Source organism: Diadema antillarum, unplaced genomic scaffold, assembly GCF_040938485.1.
Source record: "Diadema antillarum isolate AM-2024a unplaced genomic scaffold, OU_Dant_1.0 scf00000157, whole genome shotgun sequence".
NCBI classification, from domain to species: Eukaryota; Metazoa; Echinodermata; class Echinoidea; order Diadematoida; family Diadematidae; genus Diadema; species Diadema antillarum.
Window position 1 is genome coordinate 676,226 of NW_027271046.1, and position 27,539 is coordinate 703,764.

At 39.5% G+C, this 27,539-nt stretch overlaps 1 protein-coding gene across 1 annotated transcript in view; it reads left to right on the forward strand.

Annotated features, from left to right (window-relative positions):
• Positions 1 to 890: 890 nt before the first annotated feature.
• Positions 891 to 27,539, forward strand: part of LOC139722093 (uncharacterized) — a 53,321-nt gene continuing 26,672 nt past the window's right edge. Inside the window, exons 1-10 of the mRNA XM_071633415.1 lie at positions 891 to 987; positions 3,731 to 3,883; positions 4,910 to 4,994; positions 12,157 to 12,353; positions 12,959 to 13,063; positions 15,341 to 15,445; positions 15,792 to 17,489; positions 18,394 to 18,511; positions 18,952 to 19,320; positions 27,008 to 27,237. Coding sequence (XP_071489516.1) covers positions 3,809 to 3,883; positions 4,910 to 4,994; positions 12,157 to 12,353; positions 12,959 to 13,063; positions 15,341 to 15,445; positions 15,792 to 17,489; positions 18,394 to 18,511; positions 18,952 to 19,320; positions 27,008 to 27,237 — 2,982 coding nt within the window. The 5' untranslated portion in view covers positions 891 to 987; positions 3,731 to 3,808. The remainder of the gene's footprint in view (positions 988 to 3,730; positions 3,884 to 4,909; positions 4,995 to 12,156; positions 12,354 to 12,958; positions 13,064 to 15,340; positions 15,446 to 15,791; positions 17,490 to 18,393; positions 18,512 to 18,951; positions 19,321 to 27,007; positions 27,238 to 27,539) is intronic.

Sequence of the window (27,539 nt, forward strand, 5' to 3'; positions counted from 1 at the left end):
CTGCGACCAGCCCCAACGTGCAGCGTTGGCGGTCTCCGGGGCTAAAAATGGTGTAGATCTAACTTTGTAAGAACTAGATGAAACATGTTACTGGTATTGCTATAAGTTTACTATCAATACTAGACCGTAAACTACTCTAGAGGAGACCTTTTTCATGTTTTTAAGGCTTTCTACTCTCTGGAACTTGGAAGAACCTCTCATGCTCTCCACTCTCTCTAGACTAGATCAAGCAAAAAAAAAAGGAAAAGAAAAAGAAAAAGAAAAACAGAAGTAGATAAGAGCTGTCGAGGTGAACATAATTTGAAGTTGAGATATAGTGTAATCGTGTAAAGTTTTATACTTTTACCAAGGAGCTTCTTGGTTCCAAGGAGGTGATGCGGGCCTGGAAAGGGATGGAGCTCGGAACGCGAAGGGGGGCAACGGCAAGTTGGGTCAGCCTGGTTGCGGTGGGGGTGATGTGTGCCGGCGCGCCGCGGTGGTGCAGTTCACTGGTGCAGTCAGTGCAGCTGCAGTGACGAGTGGGTAGTAGGTTGTTGTGTACACGTACGTTCGGGTGATTAGCAGTAGAGTTCTGTGTGATCAACTCGTCCCGTCGCGTCGTATGGAGTGCTATATTTTAAATTATTTTTTATATAGCCGAGATGAAAATTGTCATTTATGATATCATTGAAAAATCACTTTCATGTTTCATTCAATATTTAGGTGCATGTATTTCAAACAGGTCTAGAGGCTTAAATTCCGCAATAAATTACTATTCTAGAAAAACAGACAACAAAAATAAAGGCAATTTTAACTTTATTATTGGCTTTCCATAAGCCGAGTGGCTTTTGCATGCACGGAGCACTGACTGCACTGACTACACTGCACCACCACTGCATGCACTGCATAGACTCACGCAACGCGTTGTTGATACGTGGAATGGAATTAAATGCACAGCCAAGAATTGTCGCGGCCACGTAGCGTAAGCAGGGATGACAACTTAACTGGGTATGTAACTCACTAAATTAAAATAAAGATCGTATTTTGCAGATTTTGTGAATTGTTACGATAAGTACGAGTTCGGGGCTATTTAATACCAGGGATGTCATCGTGATCGTGATTATAAAGCCATGCTTGATTAGAAACTGTCGGCAGCAGCAGTGATGTGGATCGATCAGCTACATTTGTAATGACCTGTCGTCTGTGTCACTGACACTGTCTGTGTCAAAGTCAGTAATTGACAGTGAACAGTGTCCTGTCTATTTAGTACGGTTAGTACTAACATGTAGTAGCGTAGCTGAGTGTCAGTGATAGCGAGTCATGAAGTTCTTTAAGAATCTCTAAATTACTTTTACCGTTTTAGACAATCCAGCTAGTACCATACTCCGGTCAAGGTTGCGTTGGGTGTCCAATATAAATACATCGACACCCTTGTAATGTTTTTCTTCTATCAATAGAAACCTGAAATATCTTACAATTTGCCTGAAATTTTACTCACATGTAAGTTTAAAGAAAAAGGCAATTGTGCACTTTACGCCAATGAAAGTACGGCCCTATAATCGATACCTCATTCCCCGTACGTCAAGTTGATATCCCTGTGCCAACATGCCATGAACCACTGTGCACTGCCACTGAGCAGCTGGTGAACTTCGCTTGCTGTATCCAGTGTATGGAACACCGTTTGACAAGTGATAAGTCACTAAAACTAAAGGCAGAAAAGCCCACCTCACTGCACTGCTCTTCTCTAGCGGTAGCTGTGTACATGTAGCTGAGACATTCAATACATGGTCTGGTACTGTGCGATCGCGATATCGCGTGCCTTTGCTCTCTGCTGCAGGATTATCGAGCTTTACATTTGTAATGTACATTGCAAAAAATTGCCATGATCATGGCGCTTTGCATGGCATCTGGTCAGGGCCGATCGGGCGAGTAAATCGGTAACTGTGTGGACGATATAAACCAGGGCTGCCAACTCTCACGCATTGAGCGTGAGACTCACACATTTTGGTCCTGACTCACGCATTTTGGTCCTTTCTCACTCTATTCATTTGCATGCATTTCTATTGATCTCACTCATTTTGACTCCGAAATTATAGCATTGGCCTATAGATGGGAGTCTCACTCTCAACTAGTTTCCAGTGTTGGCAGCCCTGTATAAACACAACAAATTGACGAATCGGGATATAAGATTTTGGATTTTTTAAAAATATTTCACAGAATAATTTCACCAAAACAGTGGACATAATGTCCTCTGCGATAGGTTACTGTAATTATTGATCCCCTGCTTGAGATAATAATGCAGCGGCCACTCACTTAAGATCATGAATGAAGGACGAAAGTTTACCACTGGTTCATGGTTGCATTCCGTTGTGTGCCAATGCACAACACCCTGTTTGTCTCTTCTCAATCACGCCGCACAGGGAAGGGCATTAGAGCAACCACGTGGCATACCATAAGTGCTTTCATTATGCACACTCACGTTGACGCATACAGTAGTTGTACACATACTGCATCCCAACACGAAATCTCCCACACATTCACACAGCACAGTACTGGAACACATGCTGTCGAACCCACGGTGCCTGATAGGTACTCAAATTCGCTCGCACTGCTTGACTGGGGTAAAATCTCGCACCGATGATATAGGGTGGTAAAGTGCACAATAAATCTCTGAATTCAACACAAGCGCGCATTAAAAATACAATTTGCGGTACACACTCCAAGATAACTGCCATAGAGCGAATGCTTGTGGTGTTATTTTGACACACTCATTTGCGCCATGATTTTGAAACCAACACCCCTACCCTCTATTGACAATACATGTGCAATGCACGAAATGCTTTTCCAATGTGCATTTGGTATCATTGTTTTGCTGTTGATTTTGTTTATCATCTGATTTTTCACTAATGTTATTTGGACATCTTCAAATCCCCAATGAAGAATGCAAAACCACTGTGCATAGTCTCATATGTGAAAGTTTATTCTTTATGCTCAATGCTATTGAGTATAAATAGTGGGGTGTCGGTTTCAGTGTACCACGCACGGTACAGTGTCGATGTGTTGGACACCTACCATACTAGTACTAGATACTGCAGAACAGGCAGAACGTGTTGGATGGTTAGTTGTTGGGAAGCATTCATACATGATGTTAACCCCCAGGGCACTGTAACCCGACACGCATATACATTTGTATGTGTTGGGGTCGCTGGTGCGGTTAACACAATGTATGACTATGAGCAGATGAGTGACCATGATCTGATAATGACGTCGAGCTATGTTGTCGCTCAAAACAACTCACTCTTTGCTAGCTATCACAGTGCACACTACTACTACTACTAGCTGCCTGCACAACTGCAGCTAATCTGAAACTGAAGCTATGAAGCGAGCCATGTACTTCTAGTGATATCCTTACGAAATCCAAGTCTAACGTGAGATTCTTCTTAGTCATCCATAAACATCTACACCAGTCTTTCCTCTATTGCTCTCTGTCTCTCCTACTTAGAACTTATAACATTGACATTGTCTTTTACATATGATTAGGTTGCAAGATATAATATAGCAGCTACCGTTACTTATACTAAGAAGTATTTTGTTCAAATCATGCACCATGTCCATGATGATGCATTTCTAAATTCTACTGATAAACATGATATTCACAAACCAGAAATGTATGAGTTAATTTTGAAAGATCACTTTCTTTTATTATTATCCTTTCACCTCCCCATCCCCCCCCCCCCCTCCCTGTTAATAGCTGATTGTTGTTCCCCTGTCCTGGAAATGTGATTCCACACCAGTCTTTCAGTGTATGATGCGACAGTTGTAATACGAGATGTCTGAAGGCAAAGCAGCAATGGAGGAAGGAGGTGACACAAAGCAATCCCCAGCTCCTAAGCAGCAGGGAAAGGTGAGCATTTTCCTCTTTCAAAACTGAATATCTTGCTTTGTGGATTTTTTTTTTTTTGGACAAAATGTCTTGTTTCTTGAAGAGCATAAGAGCAAGAACATGAGATATATCATACTATATGTAAAGAAATAATGTAATCTGAAAATTATAAAGAAGTGAAGTTCAGTGATGTGAGAAAAAGAAAAATGATGAAAAAGAAAAAAGAAATTATTTAGTAACTAGAAAAGCACTCTGAGAGCCCAGACCTCTGCCAAGAAGCTAATTTCTACCTATATACACACGCTTAAAATTGTCCCGTTTCTCACACTAGAAGCCTTTTGTTTATGTCATCAGCTTCCAGCTGTGTGGCACCTCGCCCGAGCAGAGCACGCGCTTTAGAGCGCGTATGCAAGTATCATCCAAATCCATCTGCAAATTTCTGAGTTATCTTGCACACAGACAAACAAGTACCAGTGAAAATATAACCTCCTTCCTTTGCGGAGGTAATAATAATGATTATACAATAGATCTTGTACAGTACACAACAGGGACTGCAGCCACTTACGCACTTGGCTTTTCAATAAAAAAATAAAAAAATGAAATATAAGAAAAATTGTAATGAAAAAATTCACAACCAAAATCCATGACTTTCCAAGGAAAGGTGGAGTTGTTAAGCAAGTGGTGTGGTAGTGAAATAACATTGCTACATTACTGGAATATGTGAGCCTCCTACATTTTGTATGTCGTACATGATCATCCTTGCCCAGTGTAATTTGTTTATGGTTTTTCAGGGTATTGGTTTATCTGCTCAAGGACCACAATAAATTCCAAAAATCTATATACTTGGCATTATTAGATTGATTTGTGTGCTACATGATGTCAAATTATGAAAATCATGTGGAATTCCCCATAATGGTTTCCGTAGTCTCTGACGGCTGTGTGAGTGAGTGCACATGAGTTGGCATCAGTTTGTCCTACACGTAAAGTACATCTACATGGTATATGTGACTAGTCTTAGCATTCCACTTATTTCTTTCTGCTGTATAGCTTGAGAGTCTTGCGAAGGAGGATCTTATCAAGTACGTCAAGAAGCAAGCCGCCATCAACCAGAAAATCAAGGCAAAGTGCGATGGTAAGTGACCACAAGAAATCAAAGAGAGTTTAAATACTTTTTGAGAGACATGCATGTGAGATGGACTGATATATCACTCAGTTGTTTGCAGGAAATCCCTAAAACATCTTCACCTCAGAATAAGGTATTATAGCATTACTGCCTGTTTGTGCCACTTGTACCTGATTCGAAAATAGGGAAATTATTCCTGTCCGTGTAATGAACAATCAATTACCCATGCAAGTTAATCCCGTTTATACACAAAGTTCGGCACAGGAGCACTCCTAAGCGCTTTGACTTATGCCCATCTTACTACAGAGGATCGCTGTGCACTGAAACCAGACATGAAATGGCTGACAGGGACATAACTCACAGTGACCTTTGCATGTAAAATTGTATGCACAGCGTGCACCGCATACATATTCCAGAGTGCTCTAAACGTTGGTGACCATATACATAATAAAGAGCGCTTCAGGAGCACTTCTGAACCTAGACTCGAGAAGGGCATTTCACTTTAGAGCAGTTCATGGTCCGATTGTCTGTTCATACAGAGTTTATGGGGCTTTAGGAACACTCCTAAAATGCTCTAATTGGCCCTGTATACAAGTAAGAATGGGATGTTAAATGCCCAACTCAAAAATTTGGTTCTCACAGGCAAAAGCAGGCGAGTAGACTTTGTAGCAGCCCTCTGATCTGCAGAGTGTGTAGTTACCATTTTGTGAGAGTAACTTTTCCCTCAACATCATTTCTATCCCATTCATTCAATTTGAACCCTTTGCTAAACTTCATGTAGATGTGCCTCTTGAATATAGGACCCATGCCTTAGCCACACTCACAAACCCTCTTCCCATCAAAAAAAGAAAAATATAAAAGAATATTTACAGTCAACTGGATTATACCATTCATCAAAAGAAATGTTACACAATATGGATCATAATTTGTGCTGTTTCTCTCATTTCTGGTCTGTTCATTTCTAAGACACAATGTTGGAAATTCAGACAGCAACCAAAAATTGCATGGTACATGTATCTTTCTTCTAGGTCAGTCATCATTCCCACCTTCTAACTTGCACTGATTTCTAAGCATGCTATTATTGTTATTTTTTTAAAAGAAACAAAAAACATTCAAATGGGGTAGTGGGAAGTGACATTCATGTTTTCTTCAGTGCCCCCCCCCCCCAAGAAAAAGGAATTCAGCCATAAATGCTAAGTACCATAATCTCTGTCAGAAAAGCACTTTATATCAATATCAAAGTCAAAACTGCTTCTCTGACATGAATTGTACTTGATGCTTTCTGTGAAAATTGTTTTTTTTTTTCCATTTAAAATGCTTGCTGTAGTTTCCTATTCTATAGTGATTATGAAACTGTTTTGTTTATTGGGTGAGCTTGTAGACTACAACTGTTGTCATATTTGATAATATGATTGCAACATTTGATGTGATTTTAAATCACAAGGACAATCTTCATTGTTCAAAACAGTGAGACAATTTATGAATCAGGGCTGCCATCTTTAAGTTCAAATGCAGGATTAAATATACCAACTCAGGTTTATAGAGCTTGCCTAGCAACTGATAACAAACCAATCAATGTACATCCTCTTGATGAGTTTGGACAGGAAAGGGAATCAAAGAAAATGATAGTCAAAAGCTAATGCTAAAAGTTTGTGACTAGCTTTTTTCCCAGGTTCCATGTGGTGTAAAGTAAGAACACACACACACACACACACACACACAACACACACACACACAACACACACACACGCACACACACACACACACACACATACAGCGAGAGAATTGTTTTATTTTCCATGTGAACTTAGGGAAAGAATGGTTCAAATCTAAATGCATTACACCCTTCTCCCATGGTCAGTCAAACATAGGAGTTGACAACTCCTCACTTACCATGCTTGTTTGGGGGGGGGGGGGGGGGGGGAGGGGGTTGGATAATGATGCATTCATTATGCATGGGGGATGCTAAATAAAGCTTTCGATGCACCTTTCACATGCCTGGATGGCTTGTAATTCAAAAAACGGCGTTGCCACCTGGATCCGAAACATTTCAGCATCATACATGTAAATGCATTTCAAAGACATCCCCCAATGCACCCCTGCAAACAAACTACTTGGGTGGTGGTACTTCAAGGATTTTCTTTTTTTTATCCTTTTCTTCAAGTTACAATACATGTTAGAGCCCTCTAACCCTTTTAGGGGGTCTCATGTAAAGGAATTCATGCTATTATGAAACATACATGGGTATGTTGCGGGTGGAGTGCAGAATCCATTGTTATTGTTCATAGACTGTGTAACCTGTGATGCAGAGAATGATTTCTGGATAATGGAGGGCTGATTGATATTTAGCTCCATCCAGGTGGGTGATCAATTGGTATCCGGCAAAGTACCTGCCAAAAACCGATATAAGTCATGCTGTGAGCGTCGGATAACCGATGAAGCTCATTGTATCTTGCATGACATAATTGTACATTGTGCCAGTGTTAGTCGTGTTCTCAGAATGTATTCTTCTGCACCCAACACATGAAATCAACCTCAATAAACCATGTTCCTACAAATTTATTATCTTTAGGTGTTTGAGTGACTGCAGTGTGTGCATGTGTGTGTGTATCAATACACTGTATGTCTACCTTACCATGTGTATGAAGTGTAGGTAGTGTACAATGTATGTCTTTACTTTATGTTCTTGGAAAAGTGTGTGTGTGTGTGTGTGTGTGTGTGTGGTACCATCTGCACAAATAGTTAATGCATCTTCATAGTTCTTGCCTCCTTGCAAAAAGCATGAAAGTCTCATGCACATACATACTCATATGTGTACATATCCGTGTATGTATGGTCCATGAATTAAGATAGAAACGAAGCTCCCTTATTTACCAACATTCATGATTCAGGCATACCTGCGTTCATGCTAGAGAAGTTGTTTGTGATAATATTAAAAAAAAAAAACTTCCTCTCCTGACTTGACACAATTAGCCCTAGTTAACTGGGCTATTTGAGACTAAGTTTTTACTGGAGGGTCAATTTGACCCCTCCCCCCTTCAGATCTCCGCCGCCGATCGCGCGATCACCACAAAATTTTGCCTAAAGATAGAGCCGGATGTCAACTACAAGATTGCATGGTCATACAATAGAAAAGTATCGGCTTTCTATTTTTAATAAATTAATTATGCAAATTCATGCATGAAATCATATTTTCACCTATAACTCCATTAAAAAGACTGAAGGATTGCCAAATTGTTGTGTCAGAATTCCTCAAGACACATCAAACAATTTTCTTGTTAAAAAGTAGTGCAATCAAAATCAATTTCTTTTGTTTTTTATCATTTTGTTAATTTCTTATTTATTTTATTGTTTTTTCGACCTTTTGTTTTCTATTGTTTTTTGCCAAAATTTGTTGCAGACACTTTTTCAAGCTTATCTACACTAGAATTGATTAATTTCAATGGTTAAAAGTTGAAATAATGTAATTTGTATAAAAAACACAATTTGCATTGGATTTGCACACGATATCATGAATTTGAGCTGTTTTCGGGTTGACGTGCATATGCAAAACATAACGTAACTTCAGAACAGTGTACCCGGATGTCGCAAATTTGGTCTCAAAATATGCGGAAGACTTCAATGAAAAAATTCATGAAAAGACGCGGCAAAATCTTTGTCCATTGCGGAATCGTGGCGCGAAATGTCAAGGGGGGGTGAATTTGACCCCCCCCCCCCCCCCCCCCCCCAGTTAGAGTAGGGTTAATGTCTGCAAACTGATTCCAAATATTCAGAAGAAGCAGGTGAACTGAATAGCTTGTTAAATGTGTGTTTTGAGCACTTCAAGGAAAGAATATCTATAAGTACCGTTGGTAAATATTTGTTAGTTGGAGCAGGGAGGTATTAGAAAAGGAGAGACAACTCCTGTTCTCCTTTGAAGTCATGCATGGCACCGCCGAGAAGTTACGCGCTTAACTACAGGTGGAAATCAGGTGCTTTGACAAAAGAGAGCATCAATAATCGGGACTAGCGCTCTCACATCTAGAAATACTTGCCCCTTCTGCATTTCGCTCTCTCTCTTTCAATGTGATGGCAACAATGAATTTGTGTACCCTGAATTGGAGCAGCAAATCAAAATGCAGTGTAAAACTGACAATTTTAACAGCAAATAGTTTAAAAGCACGCTGGTGCACGCTTTAGAGGAGTACTTTATTTGAAAGATCAAAATATCCCAGATTAAAGGATAGAAAACTAACATGCGGAAATGTGCGCATTATAGAAAAATATTAGGTTTTTAAGATGGCCTAATTTTCATTTCATTTCAATTTGCGCATTACGAAGAAACTAGAAATACATGTTCATAATATTGAATTCTTTCCTAAACTACTCTTAATCAATTCGAGTTTAAAATGTTACGGGGAAATAAAGCTTGTAATTCAACGAAAGGTGAAATGCGTTCTTCATCTCCGAACTTCGCCTTGCAACTAGAGCGGTGCAGAGCATATGACTTCAAAGCGTATAGTGGAATGCTAGACATCCCATTGTAACGCTTTGAACCCAAACATGTGTTTGCATGAATTACGAAGAGTTGTCTTTCCTTTTCTAACACCTCCCTGGTTGGAGCAAGTGCCTTTAATGAAAAAAAAAATGTACCAGTACTCAATAGTTTAATCTCTTGGATACTTTCTCTAATTGTACAGATGATGCTGATCGCGATACCTGATCATTAGAGTATTCTTCTCGCATAATCTGCATGAGCTTTCTTGTTGTTGTTGTTGTTTTGTTTTTTTTCGTTTTTTTTTTTAGGCTGGAATTTGTTCAACATTCATTGATTTTTGCTAAGCCAGGCAAGCCGTTGGCATGTATACACTGTATCTCCAGGAGGCTTTTGTGTTGGTATGGATGGACTCTGCATCAAAAGTATGCAAGGAATTTTGCTGCTCTTGTAAACCACTCATTTCATAAGAGGAAAGAGAAAAGGGGGCTGGCTTGAAAATAGCAGATTGGTAAGCTGGCTCTTTACTGGACCACTTTTCACAGAAGAGACACTAGTACTTCAAAACAGTGCAGAAGTGCTCTTGTCAAAGTAAAGGATGTCCATAGTCAAATGCTACAGGAAAACAAGTCAACAGTCTTGGAATGTGCTTGGAGACAAACTTCTGTTTGCTCTTGAGTAAGTGCTCATTACAGGATGTCTCTGGCTGCGTTTATCAAAGACTCCGTTTACGGTGAAATGAAGGCCGGGCTCGGCCAAGACTGTGCTTGGCCTTCATTTCACTGTAAATGCAGGCCGAGCCTGGCCTTCATGTCACTGTAAACGCACAAAAGGCCAAATGCGGTACCAAAATTGGCCGCGCATTTGGCCAAGCTCTGGAGGTAGTCTCGGCCGCGGCTTGGCCGCGGTCGAGCCCGGCCTTTTCTCACTGTAAACACAAATTAGGCCAAATGTGGTACCAAATTGAGACCGGCACCCTCCCAATAAAATTGTTTGTTTAGATGCCCATGTTTTGTTTTGTTTTTTGGGGGGAGGGGAGTTGGTTTTGTTGTTGTTTTTAACAGGCAGCATGTCACCAAACGTGCCTTCATCTTTCACGCACAAATACTGGATAGAAAACACAAATGGCATGTGCTTTTCTCTGCAACCAGAAACAGCTGAAAGTTTACCTGGGCAGCTTTTACTTGCAGAAAGGTGATCATGCTCTCCTATGCATTTCAAATTGCCCTCTTTTGGCATTTCAAATTGGGGTTTTTAAAAGTGAGTGGAAACACAGTTGTGTTTATCTATCACCTGAAAATGCTTCAAATGCATTTGAGATCATGATTATGCCTCAAATTATTAGATAAACGCACCCATTGTTGACTTGCAAGTGTGATCATTACATCATGATGAAACATCACCTTTTCTGCATTATTATCATGCCGTTAGTGAACCTAGATTCGTTATTGATGTAGCATCATGTGTGATGCGATCATGTGATAAAGTCCAGGGAATAATTTCATGAATAATGTGATCTTGTGAGGAGTTCACAGGAATAATTTTTCTAGAATTTCATCACAATTTGCTACACCAGTGTGCATTTTTTATACCACCACTACACAATCTTTTGTGTAGCAGTTTTCTTCCATAGAAGTGTACACGATACCTTTTGAAATATTGTTCATCAACTGAAGTTGCTAATTTTAAGTTTTGAGTTGGTGAATTAATCCCTGGAAGTTTCAGGTTGTCTTATACATTTTCGACTGTCTTGGTGCTATGTGTCATTTTGTACACCATGTACAATTGTACGTATCATTTGTTGCAGGAGGAGTAATGGTAATGAGCACACTCATTACGCATGGCACGGTGTTATTAAACAGAGGAAAGTGACTCGCACGGAAATAAGTTTGAGTCAATGCAACAGCTGCAGGACAGATGTTAGATTTCTCTATAGAGCTTGTTTGTCAATATCAGGGCAACAGTAAAAAGCTATCTTGGTGGCATTACATTTTTGTACTGTGGCACAGCAGGCTGTACTTTTGGCTTTTCTCCATACATGTGAGTGAATGTGATCCCATCACGCGAATATTGATTTGCATTTCTAATTAACTTCTCACCAAGCTTTCAACCTGTTACTGTGAATGTGGAATGCGTGATGTTGCTTGGACATTCATATTTTCTGTGTGTGTTTTTTCCATCAAGGTATATTGAAGACAAAAGGATTTGTTAATGGTTATATGTTTTATCAAGTACCCTTTTCTACTCCCCCCCCCCCCCCCCCCCCACATAAAGGGAAGAAAAAAAGAAAACATAGCATAATATGTTGTAAAGAAGCAACCTGTTACTTACTAAATCTTCTCTTCTAGAACCATGTTCTGTATTACATTGGTAATCACTTGCAGTTGTGGTTTTTTTTTGTATGTCAGCAGATCATATGAAGGTCAATAAACCATGTGATATGATATGTACAATATGAATATGTTTATGAGAATGTTGACACTATTGAAAAAAAAAAACAATAGCAACACTGAGTGCAATATTCATGGAGAAGAAATGTGTCACCACTAAATCAAGAAAAATTTAGAAAAATGAATCTCTTGTTCCAGTAATTCGACTTCAGCTTGAAATTTGAGATTCAGCAGCATATGGCTGGCTATCTGGATTCGTGAAAATGGTATCAATGCCATGTCTGGCTTTCCCATTTGCTGTCCGCAGAGCTGGCAAAGAAGAACGCGTCACTGATGAGTGAGAAGGAGGCAGGTCCTCCCCCTGCGGGAGCCGAGAGCTCTGGGTCCAGCCGCGTTAAGGAGCTGGAGGAGGAGTTGAAGGAGCTGAGAGAGGACAGCCAGGGGGTCCAGTCTGCCTACAATGCAGTGCAGCAGCAGCTGGCTCAGGCAGCCGAGATACAAGAGGTATCGGAGCTTTGTTGGACAGTGGAAATTATAGTGATGATTGGAAAGATGATGATAATGATGATACTGAATATGATGATGGTGATTGGAAGTTGTAAAAGCAGATGGAGGATATGTTGAGGATGGACTGATTTTGCTACAACACGCATTTCCCATAGACACCTGCCAGAGTATACTCGGGACTCGTCCTAAACAGGTTAAAGGGAGGAAGAAAAGGAAATGAAGAAGGGTAAAAAGAAGAAGAAATAGGAGGAAGATAAATGGTGACTTTCATGAATATGATAATGATGGTGATGACGACGACAATGACAATGATGATGATGATGACGACAGTGACATTGATGATGATGGGGGTGTTGATGGTGGGGTAGTGGCATTTTCTTCTCAGGGTAGCCTCTATAGTGCCAGCACTGCTGCACTAGAGGACCTTGCTATTAGTATGAATTCCATTATAATTGTCAGGGAATCATTTATTTGTATGGGTCAAGCGAGAACATCGCAGATAAAACATCTTGTCCAATGACCTAAACTCAGGGCAGGATTTGAACCCTTGATCTGCATCTGCATCAATGGTGTATCAACATCTTTTTCCTATTCCCATCTAGACCCTTCAAGAAGCACTGAATGCTGCCTCCGACCAAAGGAATGAGGCAGACAAGCACCGTCAGGATGCAGTGTCTGAACTTGAAAAGGCGCAGTCAAGGATCAAGGTAGCCTTAATGAGATGACTTCTCTCTCTTATCTTGAAAGTCCAATCTTGTATTATGTTGGAATGAAAGATGTAGAAATGATTGGAGGATTTCTGTTTGTTTGTTTTTTTAATTCATTTCATTGACAGCTTTACATTTTGCTCTGTAAATCACATTCCTCACTTTTGAAGCAAGCCATTTGCTATCTTTACTTTAAAGACTCCTGTTTGCCTTTGTGTTAACTCAGTTGAAAATATTGTTGAGCATTGCTGACTGAGTTGTACAGTTGAACCTCTCTTATCCGGCCTCCCTTTATCCGGATCTCTCTATTATACGGACGCAATCTCGCCGTGATTTTTTTTTATTTTTTAATAATTACGGAAGGAAAGGGGGATTCCCAACTCAATCTAACAATGGCGACCTACAGTCGACTTTGCCAAGCCGTGATGATCGAATTTTGAAGCGTCGTTTCGTCGACTCGTACTGTTTATTTTCAAGATCTACTTGATACATTTCTTAATAATTATTTAGGTAAATCATCCCAAGAATTTATAAAAGAAAATGATTTCATTCTTGCAAACACGAACCTCTATTTTGGGGTCTGTTACTGAGTGTAACAATGAAAAGGTTGCAGTATACACATTACTACATGTGGTACTACAATGGGCTACATCAGTACATGCGTATGTATATGTACATGTATAAAGCATTGAGTCTCCCGTATCCGGCCAAATCCCTTATCCGGATGAGCTGCGGTCCCGACTTGTCCGGATACGAGAGGTTCAACTGTATAACAATATCCAAATATTTAGGGGAAGGAATACATGAACATTGAGAAGTTTGATAACTATGCATTCATTGTAAAGATATCTAGTACTAGATATCACCATACTTTTGAACTAGTCCACATGGTTTATTTTCGTAGTGTGTCCATAGGGAACATTGAGTGTAGTCAACCCGATCACTCGCAGCTTTTTCCTCTTTATTTGAAGAATAAAAGTTAATTTTCAACCACAATCATTTAACTGCTTCATTTGTTAAAAAATACCAGACAGACTGAGACTGGTTATGATGAAATAATTTACTTTTAATAAGCACATGGCCTGAGAATATATAATTGATTGCTGGTTTCGCAATTAGAACAAAAACGTGGTAAATGTTTATTTGTCATGCATACAAAAGTTAAAAGTGCTTTCTATCTGCCTTGCAAAGCTCTTTTATAGTACAACTGTATGGTGTAAAGGAGCCATGAATATTGTACTCTGATTTGCAATATTTCATATTATCTTTTGCATAACATATAATTTGCATGATACACTTGATGTTTTTTATTTCAATTTGTGCTGCTACTACCCTGTTAAAATTATTCTTATGTCAGTGAATTAACACAGACTTTCTCATAAATTGAATGTAAGGATTTTATAACTCATACTCTAGGTTAAAGTGTGTACGTAGACTAGTATGATGGCAGATGAAACAGAGATATGACTGTCTGTTGATAATAACTTTCAAGAACTAGATCTGTCGTCTTTGGACACGATACATATATGGTATAAGTTTGAAATGGATAGGCAGAGGACTTTCTGAGCTAACCTCTAAACAACTTTTGAGGAGAAATCAGAAGAAGAAGAGGAAAAAGAATCCCTACTAAAACAGAAGGTTATCCGAGAGGATACTCGGATCACCTAATAAGATAACCCATATTGACAGAGATAGAATGAGCTCTGAATTGAAGGTAAATGTACAATAGGTATCAGAATATTTCTTCCATATCATTTTAGCAGCATGGAAGTATGTCTCTCTCTACCTAAAAAGTCTGATTCATGACAGATTGTTAGAAATATTGTCAACCGTAGGGAACGCTCATAATTCTATTGCGTAAAAAAAGTAGTTCTTGATCCAGCTACTGGCTAAGGTCCTTGGAAGTACTATATACAACATTACATACACTTGTATATATATCTTTTTTTTTTTTTTCAGGTGTAGAGTCAGGTGCTGTTCACAAATTTGACGACATGAGAGAAATTTACTCTGACTCCCTGATGACGACATGAATACATCATGCACACATACATTTTTCTAGTCATTATACTCCATGATCATGAATGTAACCGCTCATAAAATTGTTGAGAAGTCACAATTCCTGAAAAATTAGCCTTACTGAAGTGTATGGCATATACTGTATTGCCTTCTGATGTGTTCCCCACCCCCCCCCCCCTTCCCCTGAGATGGTCGTAGGATCTGGCACCTTTGGGATTGGTATATAATGGTGTCTGCTTCATGATTGATTCTCACCAGGCCCTTGATGAGCAGATGCAGTGCATGCAGATGAAGGAGGAGACAATGAGGACCACTTTCCAGTGCCTCCAGGATGAGCAGAAGGCGATGGGAGACGAGAACAAGGTACCGTGAGCAGCTTGAGAGGACTATAGTTTTCTTACATGCATTGTTGTCATCATGCTTCACTTTCTGCTGTGTGTGCTATGCTAGTGCATTGTTAGCTGGCAGTGACTGTGAGAGAACTTCATCTGATATGTGACAAAAGACCATTGTCATGTTACGGGGGTGACCTTTAAGTTACAGCTCTGTTTATGGCATATGCTTAACGGAAGAGACGAGATTTATGAAGCTGCAATGGTTCTATGTCACTACTGTTACATAAACACACAGTGACCCCACTGTTATGAATAATCTTTAATGACTATCATAATCTGTCTTTGACAGTTTTGACTTTTGTATGTATCTGCAGAGCCTCCGAGAGCAAGTGGACATCTTGACAGAAGCCAGAGACCAGACGCTGGAGTCACTCAAATCTCTCAAGCAGTCCATCTCCTCGGAGAGCTCCAAGGGAGATGAGACCAAGAAGAGACTCCAGAAGCTGGCCTTAGAGAAGAAGGCCCTGGCACAGAAATTGAAGCAGCTCCAGGATGAGCAGGGAGCCTCCTCCAAGGAGCTGGAAACCCTCAGGGCAGAACTGGAGACGGGCCTCACAGAGAGGGAGAAGTTGGCGGAGGTTCATGGCAGGAAGGAGGCGGAGATGATGGAGAAGATGAAGAAACTGGAGGAGGAGCGAGAGGAGATGGCCAAAGAGGGACAGCAGCTTCAGGAGAAAGTAAGGGACCTCCAGAAGCAACTGGAAGATTCTGAGGAAGGGTTCAATGCCAGACTTGCGAGTCTGACACAGAGCTCTGAGGAAGCCTCTGGGGCCAGTCAGAAGCTGCAGAGCCAGTTGCAGGCCATGGGTGAAGACCTCACCAAGCTCCTGAAAGAAAAGGAGGGGCTTATTCTGGCAAGAGAGGAGAGCTCGGCAAGTGTTAGCAAGCTAGAGAAAGTGGTCAAAGACTTGGAGGATGAGAAAAGACAACAAGAGTCACGGATTGAAGAATGCACTGGCCAGATCGCAGAGTTGAAGAAACAAGTAGGTGAGCTAGATTCACTACAAGGTAAATTGGCAGAACTCGGCGACAGAGGCCAAACCCTACAGAGTGATGTAGAAAACCTTACAGCAGAGAAGACAAAGCTAGAGGATATGCTTAGGGAACGGTCTGAAGAGAAGCAGCGACTGGCCGACGAACTAGGGTCGCTCAAAACAGGACAGTCGGACCTCAACCAAGTCCTACAAAACCAACTTGATGGTGCTAACATGGACAAGGAAGCATTGAACGTGAAGGTCGGTGAAGTCGAGTCAGCCAGGGATGCACTGCAGAGAGATTTTGCCTCAAAGGAAACAGAACTTGGTGAAAGAATGGAAGAGGTCAAAATGATGGAGCAGCGGGTGAGAGAGGTGGAGGAAGCAATTGGGAGGAAAGAAGAAGAGATGCAGACTCTGAAAGAAAACCTTGAGCAGTCCTTGCTCGCATCGAGGGAAGAGGCCCAGACGGTTGCACAGGAATTGAGCACCCTGAAGGAGAGAATGGCAAGCGGAGAAAGTGAAAAAGACAGTGAGTTTCAGAAGGTGAAAGCGGAGCTAGAGAAAGCTGTGGAGGCAGCTAAAGTGGAGGCTGCTAAGAAGGAAGAAGAAGTGACTGTCGTGAAATCCACTTTGGAGAGAGTTCAGAGTGAAAAGGAAGTTGAATTAGTCAATATGAAGGAAGAGATTGAAAAATTGACTGCAAAATCAAAAGAAAAGCTGGAGAGTAGAGCAAAACGAGTGGATGATTTGGAAAAGGAGATCCAGGACATGAAGGAAAATGCTGCCAAGATGGAAAGTCAGAAGGGAGAAGAAATGACAAATGTGAAAGGAGAGCTTGAGGAGGCAGTGAGAAGTGCACGGGAGGAGGTGCAGAAGAAGGAGGAGGAGGTGAAGACCTTGAAGGAAGAGCTGGATGGAGTGAAGGAACAATTGATGCTGATCAGACAGGCTCACCTGGAGAGTCTCCAACAGAGTGCTGAGTACCAGGAGCAGGTGGAACAACTTAAATCAGGAGACACAAACAAGAACTCTGAGGTGAGAGCTGTAATGACAGGAGTGATGACAGGATGATAGTGAGATAATGGTGATGGTGATGATGGTGATGATGATGATGATGGTGATGATGGTAATGATGTTGATGGTGACGGTGATGATGGTGATGATGGTGATGATGGTGATGATGATGATGGTGATGATGATGGTAATGGTGATGATGATGATTATAGTGTTGATGATTCTGTGATAACAAATTATGTATGAGGGTTTAGACTTGTCATAGTGTGTGAGTACTGATCAAGGTAGAAGTCATATCAAATTATTATGAATATGATTATGGTGATGTTAATATTTGTATCAATAGCATAGATTACGGAGATAACATTAATGATTATAATGCAATATAGAGATACGATGAGTATTTTGGATCTACAGGGAAGTAATGATAGTATTGATGTTTATTGATTGCAGTTACATCTCTCATAGGTGGGAAAGGGATGATAATTGTGTATTGTCAGGTGGATATATTCCATTAAGTTCACATTTCATCATGCACTAAAATTTAAAACAGATTTTAAAAAAATGTCTATATCTGTGGGAGATGTGTCTGCTACTTTCTTTGTAAAAGTTTAGTGCAGGTGTTTGCTAAGATACTTGATAATCACAAATCTTTCGATAGTGAAGACAGTGACTGCATTATTTTGTTTGTTTTTAATCAGTTGTCAATATGATATTAGTATATTTTATTGGGAGCAAAGTGAAAAGATAAAAGCAAGGTAGAGACAGTGATGCAAAGAACAGGTTTGTTTTCCTTCATAAAGTGTTTTTAAGTTTTCACCATGTATTGTGTCATTTGAATTTGAATGTTTATTGCCACTTCAAGGCTGCAATTATTTATTGGCGAAGGAAAAGCATTTTCTATCCACATTGGCTCATCTTGTAGAATCAAAGAGAGATGAAAGAGATGGAAGAAAAACTGAGAGAAGAAGTTAGACTGCTCAGAGTGGAAAAGGACAAGACTGAACAGACTTTGGCCGATGTGATGGCACAGAAAGAACAAGGTGAGTTAGTTATTACCAGACATTTGTAAACCCTTTAATATGGTTGCTCTTTAGTATGTGTTCAAAACTATGAGTCCACTAACTAGACATCACACAAGTCACATTGAAGCTTTGGTCTACAGTATTATGAGTCTTTCCGTTGATGTTGATTCAAATGCTGAGCTCATGTCAGAGATTGAGATGTTGTAATTTTAAATCTCACAACTCTGTGTTGGTATGATCATGATGGCAGTCCCATGCATCATGACACCCTTCAAGTCATTTGTGAAATCCAATGATATCAATGATATCTAATGACATCTAATAATATCAACACATTCTCGTGTGAGAATTTATGCACCACAAAAATCTAGAGTCTGTCATTGAAGGCCATACATACTGTTGTTATTTGCCTCCTTCAAAGTTTTAATAATCGTGAATGATTCTCTAATGCAAAGTAGGGGAGAGTCTGAGCAGCGAGCTTCAAGCCAAATGTGAGGAACTGCAGCAGGAAGCTGCCAAGCTCCATGAAGACAGCACCAGAGACCGACAGCTCCTGCAGGAGCACCTGGCCAAGATGGGGGAGGAAAAGGAGACCCTCGAGGCCAACCAGCGGGACCGGGAGCTCCATGTGGACCAGGAGAGGCGGGCCCTCCAGGCCCGGATCGCGGACTTGGAGGGGGCCAAGGAGAAGTATGCCGCCAACTTTGAGAAGCTGAAGAAGGCCAGCCAGGCCAAGGTCCAGCAGCTCCAGGACCAGATGAGCGAGCTGAGGAACTCCCGGGAGCAAGGGGACAGCGAGAAGGAGGCAACTCTCATTAAGCTTCAAGGTAGATGCCCAACATTGTTATCAAGAATTTTTCTCTTCAATTAGATTTGGAGGAGATTGGGTATGGATTAGTCTTAATATTCTTATTATATGGATGTTGTAGCACCTTCACTCTTCTTACGGTTTTGAGAAATACTTCAACAGTAAATATTTTCAAGATCAAAATTAGATTCACTGAAACTAAACATTGTTAATCTATGTTTATCCAAAGCTGAAGAACATTTCACTCTTTATTCTGAAAGCTCATGTATGTAGTATTTATTCATATTTCGTATGGATTTTAGAAATAAGCTTTTTTTATTTCTCCCCACCCTACTAGGTACATTGCTGGTATTGACAGTTTGATCAAGATATATATCTCAAATGCCAGAAGCGAGTCTGATTTTTCACGAGTTATGCACGATGGTGCATGGGAAAAACCTAATTGAACAGGCTTAATCTACACAATTTTGGTGAGGGGGAAAGTGTCACAAAATGTTTATTTTGTTTTTGAGCATCACTAATGTGTAAAGAAAACAAAACGAGAGGCCACATATTATCAGCATCCCTTCACAACCCCCCCCCCCCCCATTTCAAAAAAGTTTGTTGAAGTAGATTTAAGCAGAAGGAGATGTTCATTCCATGACCACATAGTCTGGTAGGAATGGGGGGTCCCCATGCACCCCCCGAACACATTTTTTTAACTTACTTTTTTGTAACCCTTAGGGTGTCTAGTTAATGAATTTTTTTGTTCCCAAGAAAAAATCGTGTCCCATGGGGGTCATTGGCGGCCATCTTGGCAGCCATCTTGGATTTTCAGGGAAAATCATTATTTTCCATAACTTTTGAACTACACAGCATAAAATTAGAAATAAAGCATTTCTTCAGGATAAACTTGACACGAGGAATCGATTGCAATGGTTATTAACATGATTAAAGCAAGTTTGAAACAAGAAAAGCATAAAAGCATGCAAATTTCGGTGTCATTTTCACCGAAAAATACCCAAATAGTTTAACTTTTCAATTACACAACATACAGGGAAAAATAAAACAGTACTCCAGAGTTAATACGGCATGAGGAATCGTTTGAGATAGTTATTTACATGATTAAATCAAGTTACATACAAGAAAAGTCCAAAAATGCGAGGAAAACCAGTGTCGTTTACTCTAGAAATATTCCCAAGTAGTCCATATACATGTACATGACAATCTCATACCATCAAAGAGTGACTAACCACTTTTTCTTAACAGTCTGGTAGAAATGGGGGAGGGGTCCCATGCACCCTCCTTTTTCTATCCCTTAGGGTGTCTATTTGATGATTTTTTTTTTGTTTCAAGTAAAAATCGTGTCACATGGGAGTTATTGGCGGCCATCTTGAATTTCCAAGGAAAATCATTAATTTCTATAACTTTTGAACTTTCCAACATACAAGGAATAATAAAACATTTCTTCAGGGTAAATGTGACATGAGGAATCGAGCGAGATGGTTATTTTCATGATTAAAAAACGTCTCATACAAGAAAAGTCCAAAATATGAAAAATTCTATATCGGTTACACCGAAAAGTACCCAAATAGTTGCTACATACATGACAAATTGTATACCTCACAAAGTGACTGACAACTTTGTCTTTTGATCATTGCCCAAATAGGCCTTTTCTGTTTTGTGTCAAAAACATTAAATAAAATCTGAAGAGAAAATTAATTTCAAGCATTGTTATCCCCTCACTTGGTGAAATCGAATAAGAATTTAAGCACTATGGTAATTCATATGCAACTACCCTTAAAAGGAGGTGACACGTGATAATGATGTTGATCACAACAAGTGAAAGCGACTAATGGACAAAGATAAAACTTGAACTGTAATTTAACATTCTTTGTGCGCGTTCAATTTCGTTTCATTGTGTATTACCTGTGTATATTGATTGGAAATGAAAATAAAAAAAGCATACATGTGAACATGCATGCATGTGTGAAGTGAAGTGAACGTAGGAGGCCATTATCTTGAAAGATTCATGACACATGGTAGCGTTTAATTACATGCGTTAAAACATCAACGGCATTTAAGTAGACCTCTTCAACTGTCTTGACATAATTATAGGTTTTTCTCTGTTTCATCCATTTTCAATGTATATCAGTCAATCGATCATATAATTTCTTGCATTACGTGTGGGGGGAATGTATCCTACAAACCGAGCTTTTTAGCATTCCTCCCCATTTCCAACATTTTCGTATACTTACAATTTTTCTGTAAACTTATCCTTTATTTTGTATTATGGTGAAATATATGTACTGTATTCAATTTCTGTAATATATTTATATGTTTTTGTTGGAAATGAAAAATAAATGAATGAAATGAATGAATGAATGAATGAATGAAATGAAAACGAGTTTGAGTTGGGATTTTTTCAAGGAAACAATCACTGTGCCAAAATCTTGAGCCGATTTCAAAAATTTTGATGCCAAAATATTTTTCATTTATACTCAGGTTAAAAAAGCAATTCATTCAAATGTATTTGTTGAAAGCTTATTGTCCGAAAACAAAGAGACAATTTTCATTTGACAGCCGAAAATCTACCCTGTGAATAGGGACTGTAAATCAATGTGGATTGCTGCTACTTCAATTTAGAAATATTTGCATATGAATCGCTTTTGTGCTTATATCCTGTATACATTCAATTCAAGTTCACATTGATTGGAATTAAGTTTTCTTTCGAATTCGGTGAAAAGTTGTCTGATACAAGACACAATATTCAAGCTACTTTCAAAAGACAAAATGATATTTTAAATGGGTTAGTCAAATACCGATTAGTGATTGGCTGAACACAGTCACGTGATGGAGGTACATTCGTTATGTTCGCCCATGGGCGAACATTCTTGTAATGTTCTTCCATGGGAAAACATTTTCACGTAACAAATGACAGAATTAAGGCCTAGGACCACACCACACTTATAACCTCCCTCAGTAGCATTTCAAACCCTTCGGGTGGAATATTGGGTATGTTCCCTCCGCCGCCAGTCATCATCTATATATTTTAACATCTGTGACATGTGTATATGCTTTCCATGAAGTACGGAATTAACGTATATTGATAAAATAAAGAAACACAATATGACTTCACTTTCCTAAAAGTATTCTGAATTCTCATCCTGTGTAACTGTACAAACCACAGAAGCGGTTATGCGATATATCAGCTTTTAATTTCACACTTCTTTAATTTCTAGTCATCATCAAAACGATCATTGTAATCAATGTCTGGCTCCTCTTCTCCATCCTCCTTCATCTCCTCAGTAATTGTCTGAAGCGAGTCAATGAGGGAGGTCGGAAAGAAAGGGCCACTTGACCACACTGGCTCCATCATAACAAAGGTTATCTTCTGCTATCCTTGCCCAGGTTCAAAGTGGTCATAGAGCATCAGAAGATTGGTTGGTCAGCTCTCTTTAAGATGGCAAGGCAAAGGGTCACACATTTAATGTGTGGGATAAAGTTGTCTCTGCAAGGTGGGATCATGAAGAAATCCACATTGGAGTTTGTCGTCATTTGTTCGCCCTCTCCCATCATTTACTTTGGATGATGCTGCTGTAAATAGACTTCTCCAGCTCTTATGGTCATACCATGCAAGGAGGTTTATATGAGAGAAGCCATACCTCCTTGGTCATACATTAGGCATGTGAATGCTCCAATGTCTTCTGTCACCTCTTATTGGCTCTACAGACCACCCATCACCAAGATTTAAGTGGGGGATAAAAACATTGGCACATTTTAAAGTCATGTTCTAAGATTTCAGCAGTGTTCATTATAATGTAATATTGAACATTTTACCACATTTCAGTAAAATATTGCAGAAATCATAATGTCATATCCTACTCTCACCTGAATGCTGTGTGTTACATGGGGTGGCTTTGTAGATTCGTTAATAGGGGTCCGACTTTGCCCCTACTCTTGAAGGCACTTGTTACATCTTCCCCTGTAAACACATGTAGTCCAAGTATATTGTGGTACAGTAGCCAGCTCCCTTTGATTCTGTATGCCAGTTCAACGACATTCACAATCTGGCAATGCTCGACAGTCCATTTATCAAGAGAGATAGTGAGGGTGACGGAGTAAGCATGGTGCAAGAAGATCAAGAAAATGCCTGTGTCTGGTTTCCTTACCACTGCTGCTTTGCACCCAAGCTTAATAGTGGAATACTCGAGGTAGGGCGCTACCCTGGTGTCCTTCTCCTGGTTAGACAGCAGCTCATGGACAGAGCTTTTTGTCCCCTGGGATGATTGGGTGAACAAAAAGAATGTAACAGGAATCACTTAAGCTTCAGAGAATGTGATTTCTGTTATACATTCCTTTTGTTTACACAATGTCATGTTCCAGGAGACAATGGTGCAATATCCATGAGTGACTGTCTAACCAGTATAAGGAGACGGACACCAGGGTCGTGCTCTACCTCAAGTGCGCTGCTAAGCTTGGATACAAGGTAGCTTTGGCGAGGAATACAGACACACATTTTCTTGATCCCCTTGGTCCATGCTTAATCCATTCTACAATGTAGTATCTTTCTTAATAAACGGACGGTCACGTATTGCCAGGTTGTGAATGTCAATTAACTTGCATATAGAATCAACGGGAGCTCATTACTGTACCAAAATACTTGGACTGTATAAATGTTTTCACCGGGGAAGATGTAACAAATAAAGCGCCTTCATGGGTTGGGAAAAGTTGGACTCCTAAAGAATCTACAAAGCCACCCATATAGCATTCAGGTGAGAGTTGTTTGATATGATGATTTCAGAAGTATTTCACTGAAATCTAATAAGTTGCTCAGTATCATATCATATTAAAGACTACTGAAATCTTAGAATACGACTTTACAATATGCCAAGTTGAGTGTTTTTTCCTCACAAATCTTGGTGATGGGTGGTCTGTGGAGCCAGAGGTGACAGATGACATTGAAGCATTCACATGCCTAAAATGTATAGCAAGGCCCGGGAGAAGTATATTATAATGGCGTTCGCAGCATCATGCTGAAACAGATGGTGGGACAGGGCGAGCAACTGATGACCAAATCCAAGGTGGATTTCTCCTTGCTCCCACCTGGCAGAGGCAACCTTATTTCACACTTTCAATGTGTGAACGACGGGTACCACCTTGCCATCTTCAAGCGATCTGACTAGCCAATCTTCTGGTGCGCTACCTCGTTCATCCTGGACAAAGGTGGCAGAAGACAGCCTTCGGTATCATGGATCCGGTGTGGCCAAGTGGCCCTATCCTTCCCCTTCCCTCATTGACTTGCTTCAGAAAGTTACTGCGTAGATGAAGAGGAGGAGCCAGATATTGATTACAATGATCGTATTGATGATGACTGGAAATTACAGTAGTGTAAAACCAGAAGCTAACATATCGCTTACCGCATCTGTGGTTTGTATGATACACAGGATGAGAATTCAGAATACTTTAGACAAAGTAAAGTCATATTGTCTTACTTTTTTCGATATGCGTTAATTCCATTATACTTTATATGTATGAAAAACCAAAGCGGCAAATATATATACATATATATATATATATATATATATATATATATATATATATGTATATATATTTATATTATATATATATATATATATATATATATATATTATACATATAGAGTGGATTTCTGGCTGTCAAGTTAAATTCATATTTTTTTTCAGACAGGAAGGCTTTAAACAAATACGTTTGAATGAACCATTTTTAACTTAATCTTAAATAAGTTTTAATGATAACAATCTGGCACCTAAATTGGTGAAACCGACAGAGCATTTTGGCACAGTGATTTCCTTTATAGAAATACCCTTACTCAAACTCTTCAAATACAAAATTAAATGAAATAAAAGATGCACACAAAAAGTGTTCAATTATATTTTAGGTTTCAATTTTGTTGATTAGTCACTTTCACATGTTGTGATCAAAATTGTATGTTCACCTCTTTTGATCTGCTATTTTCGGGGTATCTGCATATGAATTGCCATCGTGCTTACATTTTTCATTTGATTTCAACAAATGAGGCGTCAAAATGCTTAGAGTTGCATGTTGCATCTTTTTTTTTTAATGTACAAAACACCATATTTGAGCTATGATCTAAAGACAAAGTGCTAAGTCATTTTTTTTAGGTAGTCTGTCATGTATGTATACGGATTTGGGGTAGTCTACAGTGTAATGACACCAAATTTTTCATATTTTGGCCTTTCTTGTATCAAACTTGCTTTAATCATATAAATAACCATCTCAATCGATTTCCCATGACACAGTTACCCTGAAGAAATGTTATATTTATCTCTGTATGTTGTAAAGTTTAAAAGTTACAGAATTTACTGACTTTCCTCTCAAATCAAAAATGGCCGCCAATGACTCTCCCCCCCCCCCCCATGTTTACTTGGAAACAAAAAAAAAAACAAAAAACAAATAGACATCCTGAGGGGTGCATGGGGATCCCCCATTCCTACAAGACTATTAAGACTTTAGTGGTTAGTCAATCATATGAGGTATATTATAATTGTCATGTATGTATATGGACTATTTGGGCAATTTCCAGAGTAAACGACACTGGTTTTTTTTCGCATTTTTGGATTTTTCATGTATCATACTTGTTTTAATCATGCAAATAACCATCTCAATCGATTCCTCATGCCAAATTTACCCTGGAGATATTATTAACATGTCCTTGTATGTTGGAAAGTTCAAAAGTTATAGAAATTAATGCTATTCCTCGCATATCCAAGATGGCTGCCAATGACCCCCATGTGACATGATTTTTACTTGTAAACAAAAAAAAAATCAAATAGACACCCTAAGCGATACAAAAAGGAGGGTGCATGGGGACCCCCCCCCCCCCCCCCCATTCCTGCCAGACTGTTAAGAAAAAGTAGTTAGTCTACTCTTAGGAGGTATGAGATTGTCATGTATATGTATATGTCCTACTTGGGAATATTTCTAGAGTAAACGACACTGGTTTTCCTCGCATTTTTGGACTTTTCTTGTATGTAACTTGATTTAATCATGTAAATAACTATCTCAAACGATTCCTCGTGCCGTATTAACTCTGGAGTACTGTTTTATTTGTCCCAGTATGTTGTGTAATTGAAAAGTTAAACTATTTGGGTATTTTTCGGCGAAAATGACACCGAAATTTGCATATTTTTAGGCTTTTCTTGTTTCAAACTTGCTTTAGTCATGTAAATAATCATTGCAATCGATTCCTCGTATCACATTTACCCTGAAGAAATGCTTTATTTCTAATTTTATGCTGTGTAGTTCAAAAGTTATAGAAAATAATGATTTTCCCTGAAAATCCAAGATGGCTGCCAAGATGGCCGCCAATGACCCCCATGGGACACGATTTTTTCTTGGGAACAAAAAAATTCATTAACTAGACACCCTAAGGGTTACAAAAAACTAAGTTAAAAAAATGTGTTCGGGGGGTGCATGGGGACCCCCCATTCCTACCAGACTAACAGGAACATACCTGTCGTGAGATCAGTGCCAGAAGGATATCAAAACCCATCAATGTATTCTTAACTAAATACCCTTCTGCTGATGATAATCTGTAAAATTAAGGAACAAGTTCTTAGCAAGGATAACTTTTAGGACAGCCAATCCCTCAGGCACCTCCTTTGTCACTGGCTCTCATGGCTCACTCTCTCCAACCCATCTTTCTCCGTTCAAACAAACCACAGAGCAAGCTTCCACATTGAACCAGAGTCTGGTGGAGCAACAAGAGGCGAATGCAAACCTCCAGGCAAGGCTTGAGGAAGTTGTCTCGGAGAAGGACAAGCTTTACTCTGACCTCGAGGTGGCCATGCAGCAGAATGAAGCCATGGGTCAGAAAGAGAGCGAACTTGCCCGACAGGTCGGTGACCTCGAGGTCACACGGCAGAAGCTGATTGGCCAGATGCAGACGATGCAGGTATGACAGTGGTTTTGCCATCAAGATTTTCATTTCATTTCATTTTTTATTTTTCCAAATTATGTGTAAACATATGTAATCCATAAATTTCCTTCGGCCTTGTGCATGATAGGGAATTATATTGGACTGTTATGGCTGATTGTTATGTGTAGGAGAATGTGTTTTCTGGATAGGCAGGCCATCTCCGAACTTGCGTACTTATGCATTATGCAGTTTTGTGCATGATTTTGGCTGTACACCAAAACTGTGTTTGAATTGTCCATAAAAATTTCACAGTAGAACAGAGAAATGATAAATCTTGT